Below are 16,058 nucleotides of genomic sequence, written 5' to 3'. Positions count from 1 at the left end.
CACATAAAACACTGGATATGACTAAACAAGGTCTTATTCAACTGGGTTAAATTTTCAACCAAATAGAGATTTAAATTCTCCCAAATCAATCCATGTGAACACACCAACCAAAAACAAAGTTAAATATATTTTGCGGCAGATTAAAACAAATTTTTGTTTTTAAATTATGTTAACATCACTATCTGGTGTGGGAAAGCTAGAATATGGTATTATTTTCAGATATTTTGCATTATCATATTTAAGAGCTAGAAATAAAAACAAATTCTAAGTCTTAACAAATTTCAGTGATTTCCTTAAATCAGTGAAAATGTGAAAATACATATAGATCCTCAGAATTTGAAACATTTTTTCCAACAAACTCACAACCACAAAAAGCTTCAAGGACTGTAAGCTTAGATGGAGTACAAATCAAGACTAATTCTACTATAGTTTACTTTGCTGATTGAGATCAAAAGTGGGCAAATAATCTTGCTGTGTAAGGAGGTTGCAAATTAAAGTAGGATGCAATCGGTTTTCTTTACAGCCTTATACAAGATACGGCAGTAAAATGATCTAATCAGTAGATTTATCAGTAAAATGTGAAATGAAGACTTACCAAATAAATCAAGTTATTGCCTTTCTCCTTCTTTCTTTAATTTGCAATACAGAGAAATCCACAAACAACATCAGTACCTGCTCTGTAGAATTATTGTCAGGCTTTTATTGCCAGAACCATTTCTCCCTTTCTCCAGTAACTTCAAATAAAAAGTGGCTCATTCCCTTGACTCCCAACTGGAGTAATCTAGAAAGGTATATATATCTTCCTGTGAAAAAACTTAAGTTTACTAAAATATAAATGTTTGTATTTTCTACAGAAAGGGAGATGGTATACTTGGAGTATTATTTGCTTACTTTTAAAAAGATGAAGTATTAAAGGTAATCAAGACACTTGGATGATATACAGTAGAAAGCATTTTCAAATGAAAAATACACACTAAGTCCTCTTAGAAAACTAAGGATTCTAAATGGGTTTAAAATTCTCTAGTTTCTTGTAAACGAGATTAGCTTGTAAGTAATCATGAATGAGTCCTACAATATCTTCAATTATCTGCTTATCAAAAAGTCTATTTAGTTTCTAAAAAAATAATACCACATCACCAAAAACGCTAAATATTTTTCGATAAGAGAATTTTATTTAAAGAAAAGTCACAAAGATTAACAAAAATTTTATGAACACAATTTTGTTAGTAATAATTAACAATCATGAGTGGTTTAATATGTATCATTTGTTAGTGATATACATTAAAATATAGTTTTCTACGTCTATCCAATACTTTAATATTTCAATTTTTAACAAATATAAAAATAAGACAGTATACATGAACAGATTTACTAAATACTTTTAAATTATGCTTCCTTCTACATCAGATACTAAGTCAATTTTAAACCCATCTGCAAATTAAGTGGACTTTCCATTTTAATTCCTAAAGTTAAAGAAGGTAAGTACCAAATAGAACTCAAAAATGCATAAAAGAAACTGTCATGAAGTTTAAAAGAAAAAATATTACATTAGCAATATCATAAATTAACAAAGAATTTCCCCAAAAGCATTGCAAAAGTAAGGTACATTAAATGTTTTAGAATGATTAAGTCTAGAATATTTTTACTTGCATCCTCGTCCATTCAGTTTAAAGCACCAAAGTACTGACTGAAATATGCCAGGACCATTTTTAAATGAATAGTAGACGGCAGCATGTGTCATTGTAAGGATAAAAGGACTATGTGCTTTAATTTGCAAACAGTGTTCTTTAGTCAAGTAATCCTCAGTGTTTCCATTATTCTTGATTCATAATCCAAGATTCTTTAAGTACTGTGTGGAAAAAGACCATCTCGTTACTGATGGAAAGCTTCTAATCTTATCCGGGTTGGATCTTCTGGATGTCTCAAGGCAATTCCATTACGCAGGAGCAGCTCAACGTAAGGTGGCCAAAAAGAATCACTAACTTTGACATATGGATCATGTGGAGCATCAAATAATCTATTTAAAAGAATCTAGGGGGAAAAAACATTCAAAATATACCTTACTTGGGAAAAAAATTGATACAGCTATAATAAAACATTAATACAGTTTTTTTTACCAAAAAACGAAAGTTTTTTTTCTTTGAATAATTGTTTATATCATAATTTCTATGTATTAAATAATTTTCTTTTTTAAAAGAAAAATTCACTATAGATATTAGTGAAAGAAGCAGCTTTAAAATGAATCTCTACATCTTAACTTTGAAAACATTTCCTAAAAACTAGTTAAAAGGCATTTACAATTCTCCCACTCTTTTGGCACTAATAATTTCTGTAGGTTAGAAGTTTGGGTATAACTACTTCTTAAAAATAAAAATAAAGAAGTTAAATAAATACTCAACAAAATATGTGCAAAATTCAAAATACATGCATGTCTTAATATTTGGGGGAACAAGAAATCACCAGCCGTGTGCCCCCTCCAAAACACCTGTTCTTATGATAAATCTTCAAAACTATTCTATCATCATCACTTCCTTCAACTGCATCCTGACTATCTTTGATTTCTTCACTAAGGATGTTGAGGGATTACAACTACAAACAGAAGTTTTGAGTATTTGTAGTAAATTATATAAGCTAACATTTCCCAAACTGTACAAGTATTCCATTGAATTGGTCTCCCTAAGGATGTTCTTAGTCTTGAAAACCAGGGTTCTCTGCTCAAATAGGTGGGGAAAGACTGCTAATGTGCACCGAGAACCACCTGTCTTTCCCAGATCCACTGACATTAGGAAAAATTTTTTTGAGAAACACATAACTGAAATTCTTTGAACACTAATGTTCTATGAAAAATGCTAAATGTATATCGATTTTTATTCTGCCTCCTGAGCTATTACACACTGTCTCCACAAATTACAAAACCAGAATTCAGAAAGGTTAAGAGATTCCTCAAGAGGAACGTTATACTGGCAGATCATGAATTAGACAGTGTATCTCTGAATTGCCAGACCAAAGCTATAATTAAAACATATTACTTTAAGGAATATGAAAAAGAAAAAGCATAATTTATACAAATATTAAGTGCCATAAAAATAAAAGTGTAACTATGAAGCTCTCATCTCAATCACATTTCATAATAATATCAGTATCTTAATTTTTGAAATGATGTTTTCATCTATCATGAACTCTAGCTCTTTCAAGCACACATACTGGGGAAAAAGAATCTTTTGGTCTCATTCTTTTAGGTATGATGATAAAATAATTAAATATTATTCCTATTTTAGAGCAATTGCTTATTTTAATACAATTTAAAACCATCCTTACTTTTCTTTTTTTTTTTTCAGTCTGACTTACTTTATTTATCATAATGCCCTTAAGATCCATCCAGGTTGTTGCAAAAAAAATCGCAGGATTTCCTTCTTTCTCATTATTGAATAATGATAATTACATATTATATTTTATTATTATATTATATATTATATTATTATATAATAATTATATATAGATATATAGGTATATATCTATATCTTTTTTTTTATTTATTAGTTTCAGGTGTACAAGACAAGGTAATACTTAGACGTTCATCATTTATATCCCTCACACTGTGAACCCCCCGCCCCCCATCCACTATCCCTCCGACCTCACACTGAACCATCACATTATATATATAAAATTATAGTTGGCATTCATTAATGTTTAGCTTCTGGTGTACAATGCCATGATTAGGTATCCACAGTATCCCTGAGGTGGTCTCCCAAATAGGACGCATGTCCATCGAATACCCAACAAAACCTTTACAACATTATTGAATACCTTCCCCAAATTAATTTTCAAAAAAACCCTGAGGCCATCTTGTGGTTACCAGCTGCTTCCAAATCCCTTCACCTTTCCCCTTATCCCCAACCCCTCCCCCACACCCATCTAACAACTCTCGGTTTTTTCTTTGTGTCCCCAAAACTGTTTCTGATTAGTTCATTCACATAGTCTTTTCTTTAGATTCCATATATAAGTGAGATCATATGGTACTTGTCTTTCTTTCTGACTTATTTCACTTAAGATAATGTTCTCTAGATCCATCCATGTTGCTGCAAATGATACGATTTCTTTCTTCTTTACGGCTGCGTAATACTCCATTGTATAAATGTACCACAGCTTCTTAATCCAGTCATCTACCGATGGGCATTTCGGTTGTTTCCATATCTTGGCTATTGTGTAAAGTGCTGCAATAAACATAGGAGTGCATACAGATTTTTGAATTGGAGTTTTGGATTTCTCCGGGTAGATGCCTAGGAGTGGAATTACTGGATCATAGGGTAGTTCCATTTTCAGATTCCTGAGATACCTCCATACTGTTTTCCATAGTGGCTGCACTAATCTGCCATCCCACCAACAGTGCACTAACGTTCCCTTTTCTCCACATCCGCGCCAGCATTTGTTGTTTGTTGATTTATTGATGATAGCCATTTTGACTGGAGTGAGGTGGTATCTCATTGTGGTTTTTATTTGCATTTCTCTGATGGTTAGTGAGGTTGAGCATTTCTTCATATGTCTTCTTGCCTTCTGTATGTCCTTTTTAGAAAAATGTCTCCTCAAGTCCTCTGCCCATTTTTTAATTGGGTTGTTTGTTTTTTTTAAAACCATCCTTACTTTTCATTTCTAACTTCAATTATATTAATTAAAATTCTAATAGATGCCAGCAATAATTAAATGCTAATATTTAACTTTTAAATGAACATATATATTGTTTCATTTTTCACTGAATTGCACCTTATATATCGGTTACTTTTATCATTGATAATATAAGTGTTGTAGACAAAATATGGTTTGTAATTATAAGTTTTAGGTGGAATCTCATAGTATAATATTAAAAAATTACACATATATTTCCCAGTTAATAACTGTCAAAATCTGCCACCTATGACAGTTTTTATTAAAAAAAAGTTAAGTCATCCATGAGAAACAATAATTTATTAGTTTAAGTATAAACTAGAATAACTAAAAATATGTTAAAAGAGGCGAATCAAAAATCTAATAATTTGTATTTTACTTCCGAACAAATATTCTATATCAAAATATCCTGAAACATCAAAGTACTTAGCTAGATAAAAATAGAGACTTCAGCATCCAATTCATAAAATTACAATGAAACAAGTTTTCTTATAGCACTCTTTCTTCTAATCTTACCAATGATTTTAAAAAGACATGCTAACTGTTAAAGATCTCTTTCTTCAGACTATTTTACCTTCTTCTGTGCCCAATTTGCAATGATTGTCATATCAAGATCTTCTCAAATATTTAACATTTTGATAACTGACTAAAGTTCAAAAACATTGTTTTAAAAAGATCAAAGATATTTGTTAAGAAAGGTAAATGTCAAGCGGAAAAAGTTGGGATTATTCAGTCCTTGCATTATGAAACAAGAGGCTGATGTTATTTAAGAAAAAACCGTGCATGAATTTCTGCAACCTAGTTGAAAGAATCCTTAAACACACGTATTTTTCATAGAATTTTGCATAGAATTGCCAACTAAGATACCATCCATGTAACAGCACAAGATTTCACCACGTAAATACTAAATAACATCATAAAAATGTTCTTGCAAGATGGCCTCAGGGTTTTCTGGAAATTAATTTGGGGAACTTATTCAATAATGTTGTAGGGGTTTTGTTGGGTATCCGATGGGCATGCGTCCTATTTGGGAGACCACCTCAGGGATGGTGTGGATGCCTGATCGTGGCGTTGTGCACCAGAGGCTAAACATTAATGAATGCCAACTATAATTTTATGTGTGTGATGTAATGTATGGGTGTGAGGTCGGAGGGATGGTGGGTGGGGTGAGGGGGGTTCACAGTGTGAGGGATGTAGATGGTGGGCGTCTAAGTATTACCTTGTCTTGTACACCTGAAACTAATAAAAAAAAAAATGTTCCTAAAGTACTAATCTTGGGAATATGATTAAGAGTTAGACTCTAATTTCATGTTCTTTTAAAAAATTCTTTTAAACAGAATTTTTTAATTCTGTTCTTTTAAAAAATTTCATGTTCTTTTAAAATATTCTTTCTAGTACTGTATAAAAACAGAAACTAATTTTATATTAAAGATAATTAATATGTCTAAGATTGGTGTATAACTTAAGAACTAAAGTATTTTTTCTGAAGCAGTATTTTTTTTCAAGCCTGTGTATAATTGTTCACAAATCAGTAACTAAGCGACATCTTGAAGACAAAACACTCACCTCTAATATTTCATGCAGTGTTATCAGCTGTGCAGTTGATTCTTGAATATTTTTCTTTGAGAGAAATTTGAATAACAAAGAATTAATACTTCAATTCTGCCTATGGCAGAATATTAGATTGTATTTATTATAAAATTAAAAAAATTAACATTTATTAATTACAATGTCACAAGGCATACTAAAGCCAAACATTTATAATTAGGTGATTTAAAAAGAATTTTGAAAGTAAACAACCTGCTTTTACTAAACAGCAAGTTCATAAAAACACAGTTGAAACCTCTAAGACAGTGAAAACTTTTGCAATTACTATAAGATACAATTCAGACTATTTATAAATATATAAGGGGTAAGTTATGCTATACATATTACATACACTCATATATAAAAGCGTAGTGTTTGAACCACCCAATCAAAATATCCCAAATAAATGACATTTTCAGACTGTATTTTTACAGCTTCAGGACAGAAAACCTGTTCACCTTGCTATAGTTCTTGACAGTTCCCAATGTTAACTCACTGTCGCTTTTTCCCTTTGAAATGACAGAGAATAAATCTCAATCCAATTCCTTGCAAAAGTTCCTCAAATATTTGAAAACAGTTATTATGAGCCTTAACTCTTCTCCTTATTAATCATTAGTTCCTTCAATTATTTTTCAGAAGCCATAGACTTGCAGCCCTTTAGTATTATGGTTGTTCTCTGAAAGTGCCCTAATTTGTCTTTTTTGCTTTTTTATTCCAGTTTCCACAATGATATAGGAATGACTCAAACACCAAAGACAAAAAGGAAGATTCATATCTATATTTGTAGATGCTGGAATTTATTCATTAAGTTGAAGATTGCAATAGCTTGTGGACATCTATTTCGCCCTGCTGACCTCGATCGGAACATACTATCATCTAAAATGCCAGCTTTTTTCATACATCTATCTAAGATATGTCACCTTCAATCTTTATTTAATGTTTTAAACCGAAGAAAAATATTCAATGTACCTCCTCTAAATATCATCCTATTTTATTTGGCCTCGTTCTTGGCCAGCTGAAAAATACAGTCGTAATTGTCATCCAATATACAAGTATTTACTATCTAGCCCTTACAGTTTCATATCTTCCCAACCTTTGATGACCAAGTCTTCTACTTGGTCACTTTAAATAACAGTTTAAAATGTTGAACAGGACAAGGCTCTAAGGGAAACTGCTAGAAATCTCCTTCCAAGATAATACTAATCCTAACCAGCAGCTTTTGAGTTCACATATTGAATTAACTGCAAAGTCACCAACTATAGTGACAGCTAGTACATTACAGTTACCAGTCAAAGAGTAACATGCAGTCCGTGTAAAGTCTTACAAAAATACAAAAATATTAAAGAAATAGTAAAATAACCCTCACAAAAATAAATGTAATTCCTGAGTAAAGCTGGATGTCAAAGTCTCCTCAGCTCTAATACCTTGCTAAATCAAAGAGTGGTGAAAAGCAGCATACGATTCACTAGCGATGAAAGCAAACACAATTACAGAACTGATACAGAAATAAGCAGGAAGGCATGGATTAAAATATAAAGGTTTGAGACAATCAAAGAAAACACAGAAGGAAAAATAAAATAAAGCAAACAGAAAAAATGTTTCAACGTAAGGACTTGATAAACAATGTAAGATATAAAACAAAATTTCTCTGAAATGAAAGGTGACATAAATCTGTCCCTGGAAACAATGTATCATCTTCAGAGCAAAATGACTAAGAAATGATCAACATTGTGACGTATCTGGTTAAGTCACTGAAGGTCAAAGATAAAGAAGTCTTCAAGCACATAGTCAGAAGCAGCAAGACATCTACAGGCTGGCCTCAGACTTCTCCATTGCACATTCCATCTCAGAATGGAGCAATCCCTACCAAGTCTTGAGATGTTTTTTTAAAATGTGCCAAAGGTATCCTTTGAGTATAAGGCAAACAAAGTATTTTCAGCATTCAAAAACTTAAAAAATAAAACACCTAGGAATTCTTGAACAAATTACTTGTCAAAGAAACCCATCATATGAAACAATGAATTAAACTGAAAAATTCAAAAATGAATGGTAAAAGATGATAATTATTGAATCCCATACAATGTGAAATAAAGACTAAGCATATACATTAATGATGGTATCAAAACAGAATATAAATGCTATAGACTTGCCAAAGTAAAAATAAATAACACAAATTGGAATAAGGGTTAAGAGGAAGAATGTTAATTTCCTCATCATAGCAGGGAGTCATTGAATACTGCTTCAAGTTAAAAGACACAATTAAACTATTATAATCTTTTATGTTTTTCTAATTTATTTTCTTTATATTAGGGATCTCTCCAGAACTAAAATCACTTAAAGCAAAGAAATATGTATCTGAGTTCAACAATTCAACTTCACTCACTTTTCTTCTATCAAATGTAAGTAAAATTCCCTCTAATACTTATTTTATATTAGCATATACAAAATTATATTGATCCACCCATCCATCATTCCACTTATGTTTCTATACATGTATGGGTTTAGAAAAATGTTTCAATAGATATTCACCTAATGTTAATGATTTCATGGAGGGATTCTGGTTGTCTCTTTCTTCTGTGTATACATCTTTGAATGATAAAGTCCACTGTACTGGATTGAACTGTGCCCTCCAAAATTCATATGTTGAAGTCCTAACCAATGTGGTTAGTCCTAACCAATGTTTGGAGAGCCTTTAAAGAAGTGATTTTTTTTTCACTTTGAAAAGCCTTTATTTATTTATTTTTAATTAAAATGTATTGGGGTGACAATGATTAGTAAAGCTACATAGGTTTCAGGTATATAATTCTGTAATACATCATCTATATATCACACTGTGGGTTCAACAACCAGAGTCAGTTCTCCTTCCATCACCATATATTTGGCCCCATTTACCCTCATGTACCACCCCTTCTTCCCCTTACCCTCTGGGAACCACTAAACTATTGTCTGTGTCTATGAGTTTTTCTTTCTTTATTTGTTTCTCTTGCTTCTTTGTTGCTTTCAGTTTTATATCCCACATATCAGTGAAGTCATACGGTTCTCGAATTTTCTGTGACTTATTTCACAATAAATTGCGTAGAAGAAAACAAAGGTACTAAACTTACGGACCTTGGGTTCAAAGAGCACTTTATGAATTTGATCTCAAAGGCAAAAGAAGTAAAAGCTAAAATAAATGAATGTGACTATCTAATCAAACTAATCAAACTAAAAAGCTTCTGCACAGCAAAAGAAACCATCAACAAAATAAAGAGGCAACCAACTGAATAGGAGAAGATATTTGCAAACAATGCTTCCGATAAGTGGCTAATATCCAAAATATATAAGGAACTCATACAACTCAACAACAGAAAAACAAATAATCCAGTTAAAAAATGGGCAGAGGACCTGAATAGACATTTCTCCAAAGAGGACACACAGATGGCCAACACATATATGAAAAGATGCTCAACATCACTAATTATCAGAGAAATGCAAATAAAAACCACAGTGAGATATCACCTCACACCAGTTAGAATGGCTATTATCAACAAGACAAATAATGATAAATGTTGGAGAGGCTGTGGAGGAAAAGGAACCCTCATTACACTGATAGTAAGAATGCAGATTGGTGCAGCCGCTATGGAAGGCAGCATAGAGGTTCTTCAAAAAACTAAGAGTAGAATTATCATATGACCCAGCAATCCCTCTTTTGGGTATCTGCCCAGAAAATCTCAAAACATTTACCCATAAAGACATGTGTGCTGCAATGTTCATTGCAGCTTTATTTATAGTGATCAAGACATGGAAACAACCAAAGTTTCCTGCCATAGATGACTGGATAAAGAAGTTGTGGTATATATACACAATGGAATACTATTCTGCCATAAGAAAAGATGAAATAATGTCATTTGCGATAACATGGATGGGTCTTGAGATTATTGTTAATGAGATGATTAAGGTTAAATATGGTCATAACAGTGGGGTCCTAATCCAAATGGATTGGTGTCCTTATAATAATAATAATAATAATAATAATAATAATAATAAGAGACACCAGAGAGCTCTCTCTATATGTATATACTCACAGAGAAAAGGCCATGTGAGGACACAGCAAGAAAGAAAGGCCTCAGCTGAAATCAACTCTGATGGCACCTTGCTCTTGGACATCTAGCCTACAGAACTATGTGAAAATAAATTTATTTTGTTTAAGCCATCTAGTCTACAGTAATTTGTTATAGCAGCTTGAGCTTATTAATACATCCAGTATTACATCCAGTATTATTGCTTGACAGAAAGTAATCAATTATTTTGTGACATACCAATAGTTCATAAATTTCATTTAAAAAATGAGCTTATCAAATACAACTTAATGAAAACATGATGACTTCTGGTAAACAATGTTTCCTTTTCAGAATGCCTCAAACCTTTGGTTCTATTAGTGGAGAAGTTATAGGTTAAAAAAAAGGTTGAAAAACAGGGAGACTGGGATCAGAAAATAACTGTGTTAATGTGGCATTATTCTCATTAGTAGATAAAGAATCATGAACTTAATAAAACAGTTAACATAAAGTATCAACAATTCAGAAATAAATAAGGAACATAGGTAACAATGGATAGAACGGGGGACATAGTGTTAATTTTTGCTCCAAAAGACACATTGGAGCTGATTGTCCGGCTAGGTCGTATTTTCAGGGAAACAGGATAGTCCGTAACAAATGTAAAGCTAGTTAAAAGAATAAAGGCAAGAATTAAAAAAAAAAAAAAAAAAGACTGTAAGAAAACCAAGAGAATTTCTTCTCGTTTTCCTAGTATACATACTTACAATTATTCAATAAATATGAACTTAGAAGGTACATAATAGATATGAGAGATAGTAAAGACACAAGATGAATTAAACACATCAAGGAGCTCAGTGCACGGTGGGGGAATAAGGAGATCGACATAAATGATTACTACAAAATTATGTGATAAATCCTAATAAAATCACATTTAAGCTTCATTCAATGGTTCACACAAAAGACGTTTGAGTTGTCATAGTGAGAATTTGCTATCCTTATTAGATAGAAAGCATTTTGTAAGCAGAGGGAATATAATGTGTAAGGCACAAAAGATGACAGGTCATTGCAAACTTGCTGGAACAATAATAGTGTATGGTTGAATGGATTCATGCAAGACATGGATAAAGAATGACTGGAAAGGGGGCTAAAGAGATAGACAAAGTCCAGCATATAAATTCATTTCTCTAAGGAGTTTATAGACTTCATTGTGTAGGGAGTCATCAGACGCTTTACGATGAAAAATAATTAAACTGTATGTTTTTAAAAAGATCATTCTGATGCCAATTTCAATGCCTATTCTACTTCCACATGTTTCATTTACACAATATTCTGTTATAAGAAAAAAATTAAAGTGGCTGTTCTCAATTTTCTGTCATCCATTGAAATATTTATTTGCTTCTGTGGAAAAGGTTTATTCCATCTTAACTACTATTAAAATAGTAATTTACATTAACAGATTTTAAACAATAATTCTTCTAATTTTAAGTTACATGTGTTCATGGAAAAATATAGAAAATTTACATTTAACCCTATCTGAAACAAATTCATTCATGAATATCTACATGAATGTCTTTTCTAAAACTTACCTTTTTCTTTTTAACATTTCTATCAGGCAGAGGAAAGTGGTCTTCTAGAAACTCACTCAAGGTAATCAATAGTTTCTCCTTGTATTCTTTCGTATCATGCAGTTTAGTTTTCAGCTCATTAAAGATTCTAATAGGTTTCAAAAAATTAAGAGAAATATTTCACTGATAAAATATGTAAGTGTATGTAACTGGTTACCCATAAGGTTGATCAAGAACTCTGTTCAAACTTCATTCAAAACAAATATAACTCGCTTTATGAAAGTAATATTCTCTATTTAATATATAAGGAAACTAAAAGTCAAGTCATTCATAAAAGATCATGTAACTAATAGATGGCAAAAGTTATGGTAAGACTGACAATTTCCGGTGAAATTTACCTCTTTTCATCTATGTATTTCATATAACAAAAAATAAATTACTTTTTCATAGTTTAAAAACCTAGAACATAAAAATAGTACCTTGATTCAGAAACTGTCACAATGTGATGTTTCAATTCATTGTGTAGTACAGTAAGAGATTCCATTACCTGTTGCTGTTCATCCAACCATTGTTCCTCCCTTTAATGTGGAAAAGCAGAACAAACAATAGCCAAATAAAACAATGCCAATTCGACACATATCAATGATTAATGGTAATTATAATATAAATATACCTTTCCAAGTCTTCCTTTAACTTTTCATTCTTTGACTGAATAGTAGATAGTACCAATTCAAGATCATGTCTCAGTTTTTGGAACTAGAACAAAATAATAAATTAATTGCTTAGTCTTTAATCCTATAAATAGTTGTATTTCATAATGGCAGTAAAATTTACATATAATTCTAAAATGTATATTCAGAAATCAACAGCAAAAAAGCTGAGCAGGCAGTCTTTGAAAGGGAAATATACAGCAGGTACTAAGTTCTTTGTAATATTTCATTGCTAAATATAATACAAAAATTTAAGAAGTGGTTGTTAAGCAATAAAGTTTAATTTCCTATTGAAAGGCAATTTAATGGTGAGTTTTCAGTAGATCAGGTCTCTTTTCTAAGGAGAAAAAACAGGCACAAATGAATGTCACTCATTAAACAAATATTTATTGATCAGGTATCAGGTATTCACTACCAGGCTTACTGAAGGAATCAGGGAAGCAAAGGTGAAGAGAACAAAGTCAGGAATCTAGACAAATAAATATATAACTCCACTAAGTGATAAATTCCATGAAGAGAAAAATAAGTCAAACTAAGAATACAGAAAGGAGGAGCAGGTATGAGATACATGATAGATATTATGATGTGGGAAGACCTCTCTGATCAGGTTAACAGTTTAGCAATCGACAAAGGCAAGAGATAACCCATATCACTATCTAGCAAAAAATGTTCCAGACACAGAAATTTGTAAGTACAAAGGTCCTGAGGCAGGAGTACACTTGACGTATTTGAGGAACATAAAAGAGGACTGTGTGGCAATAGGAAATTACAATAAATTCTGAACTTTTTCTAGTATCCTTTAACCTTTTGTTTCAAAAAACTTTAGCTAATGTTCCATTCTCTTGATATCAAGGTTACTATTAGCTTTTTCTAAATTAAAATCAGTGATAATATAAAGTTGTATATTATAAACAGTAGAGGAATCATGAAAAAAATGAAGAGATAAAACAAGGAAGCCATAGTGTACATAAAATGGGTTATTTTTTAATACAATTAATCCAAGAAAGTGGGACGAGAGAGAAGCAGGAACAGAGAAAAGGTAGAACAAATAGAAACAAAAACTCAAGTATATAGAGTTCAATGTAACCATATTGATACTACATTAAATAACATCTAACAACGGAATTAAAAATCAATTAATAGAAAGACACCTGGAAAAATTTACAAATATTTGGATACTAAAAACAGACTTCTATATAACCCATGGGTCAAAGAAGCAATCAACAGGAAAATAAGAAATTATTATAAATTGTCTGAAAATAAAAACAAAATTTCTGGGATGAAGCAAAAGCAGTACTCAGATGAGAATTTATATCACTAAAAGTCTGTAGTAGAAAAAAGACAGCTCTCAAATTAATGACCTCAGCTTCCATCCTAAAAAACTAGAAAAAGGGGAAATAAAACAAAAAATAAGCCTAAGAAAAAATAATGATAAAAACCTAAATCAATGAAATAAAAAAACCAAAAAGAAATATGGGGGGAAAAAATCAAGGAACTCCAAAGCTGATTTTTTGATACAGTCAATAGAATTACCCAGACTAATCATAGGAGAAAAAAAGGACACAAATTACCAATGTCAGGAATAAAAATGGTGACATTACTACAAACATTAAAATGGTAATGGGGGAATGCTATGAAGAGTTTATCTCAATAAATCTGACAAATTAGATGAGATGGACAAACTCTTTGAAAGACACAAGCTACCAAAGCTCATTCAGAGAAAACAGGAAACCTGACTAGCAGCAAAAAAACTGAACTTGTAGTTAAGAATTTTCCCACAAAGAACACCAGGCCCAGATGGCTTCACCTGTGAATTCTAACAAACGTTTAAGGAATAAATAATACTGATTCTATACAAACACTTTCGAAGAGAGAATACTTCTCAGTTTATTCTATGAAGCTGGTATTGCCCTGATACCAAAGCCTGACAAATATGTCACAAGAAAAGAAAATCACAGACCAACATCTCTCATCAACTTAGATGCAAAAGTCTCAATAAAATTTTAGTAAATTAAATCTAGCAAGAAATAAAAACAGGGCCAGCCCGGTGGCTGAGGCGGTTAGAGCTCCATGCTCCTAACTCCGAAGGCTGCCGGTTCAGTTCCCACATGGGCCAGTGGGCTCTCAACCACAAGGTTGCCAGTTCAATTCCTCGAGTCCCGCAAGGGACAGTGGGCAGTGCCCTCCTGCAACTAGCAATGGCAACTGGACCTGGAGCTGAGCTGCGCCCTCCACAACTAAGACTGAAAGGACAACAACTTGAAGCTGAACGGCACCCTCCACAATTAGGATTGAAAGGACAACAACTTGACTTGGAAAAAAGTCCTGGAAGTACACACTGTTCCCCAATAAAGTCCTGTTCCCCTTCCCCAATAAAATCTTTAAAAAAAAAAAAAAAGAAAAACAAATTAATACATTACAGCAAAGTGGGACTTATCCTAGGAATGTACAAACAATCCAAATCAACCTTTAAAAAACAATCAATGTAATTTACTATATGAACAGACCAAAAAACAAATTTTTGATCTTCTCAATGAATTCAGAAATAAGTGACAAAATTCAATATTAATTTATGATTTTTTAAAAAAGACTTCATAAATTGTAACAGAAGATATTTTCCTCAACTTAATTAAGGGCATCAATAAAAACCCTGCTGCTAACAATCACACTTAATGGCGAAAGAGTGAATGCTATCCACTAAGATTAAGATCAAGGCAAAAAAGTTCATTGTCACTACTTTTATTCTATATATTACTAAATGTTCCAGGACAGTACAGTAAGTTGAGAAAAAGATAATAAAAGCATCCAAATGGAAAGAAATAAGTAAAACTTCCTTTGATCTCAGATGATGTGACTAGCTACATAGAAAATCCTATGGAATCTAGAAAGGAGCTACTAGAATAAAGGAGTTTCTCATGCTCACTAGGTGCAAGATCAATAGGTAAATATTAACTGCATTTGTATATACCAGCAGTAAATAATTAGAAATTGAAATTTAAAAAAGAATATCATTTTAATAGCATCAAAAATATGGAATACTAAAGGGATGAATTTAACAAAACATGTAATATACCTGCACACTTCTATTACAATTCATTAAGTTTTCCTTTAATTCATGCATATAAGATTTTGCCACTTATTCTTTCTGAATTCATTGAGATGGTCAAGTTCTTTTTTTCCCCCTTCTTAGTCTATTGATACAGTGAAGTACAAAACATTGGTGAGATACATTTTTTAAATACCACATAAATGGATACCTAAATCAATGCAGAGCTCCAACAGTGCTTATGGATTTGAATTGTGATTTAGTACATTAAAGATGTCAATTCTCCCTATATTAAACTATAGATTCAGGAAAATCTCAAAATTCCAGTAAGCTTTTATATACGATAGAATGACAAGCCAACTCTAATTTACACGAAAATATGAAGCAATTTTAGTAAACAACAAAGTTAGATAACTCATACTAATTTAATTTTAAGATATATTATAAAGTT

The 16,058-nt window shown here is 31.8% G+C and overlaps 1 protein-coding gene across 3 annotated transcripts in view; it reads right to left on the bottom strand.

Annotated features, from left to right (window-relative positions):
• Nucleotides 1-1,157: 1,157 nt before the first annotated feature.
• The window catches only part of CENPK (centromere protein K), a 34,961-nt gene continuing 20,060 nt past the window's right edge, over nucleotides 1,158-16,058 (bottom strand). For all 3 annotated transcript variants that reach the window (XM_081054285.1, XM_081054284.1, XM_081054286.1), the window contains exons 6-10: nucleotides 12,525-12,607; nucleotides 12,331-12,429; nucleotides 11,873-11,999; nucleotides 6,229-6,282; nucleotides 1,158-2,031 (exon numbers count right to left, since the gene is read on the bottom strand). In XM_081054285.1, coding sequence (XP_080910411.1) covers nucleotides 1,873-2,031; nucleotides 6,229-6,282; nucleotides 11,873-11,999; nucleotides 12,331-12,429; nucleotides 12,525-12,607 — 522 coding nt within the window. In that variant the 3' untranslated portion in view covers nucleotides 1,158-1,872. The remainder of the gene's footprint in view (nucleotides 2,032-6,228; nucleotides 6,283-11,872; nucleotides 12,000-12,330; nucleotides 12,430-12,524; nucleotides 12,608-16,058) is intronic.

This window comes from Rhinolophus hipposideros (assembly GCF_964194185.1).
Source record: "Rhinolophus hipposideros genome assembly, chromosome: 7".
In the NCBI taxonomy this organism is placed as follows: Eukaryota; Metazoa; Chordata; class Mammalia; order Chiroptera; family Rhinolophidae; genus Rhinolophus; species Rhinolophus hipposideros.
The sequence above is the reverse complement of the archived record's forward strand: the minus strand, read 5'-3'. Positions and strand labels throughout refer to the sequence as shown.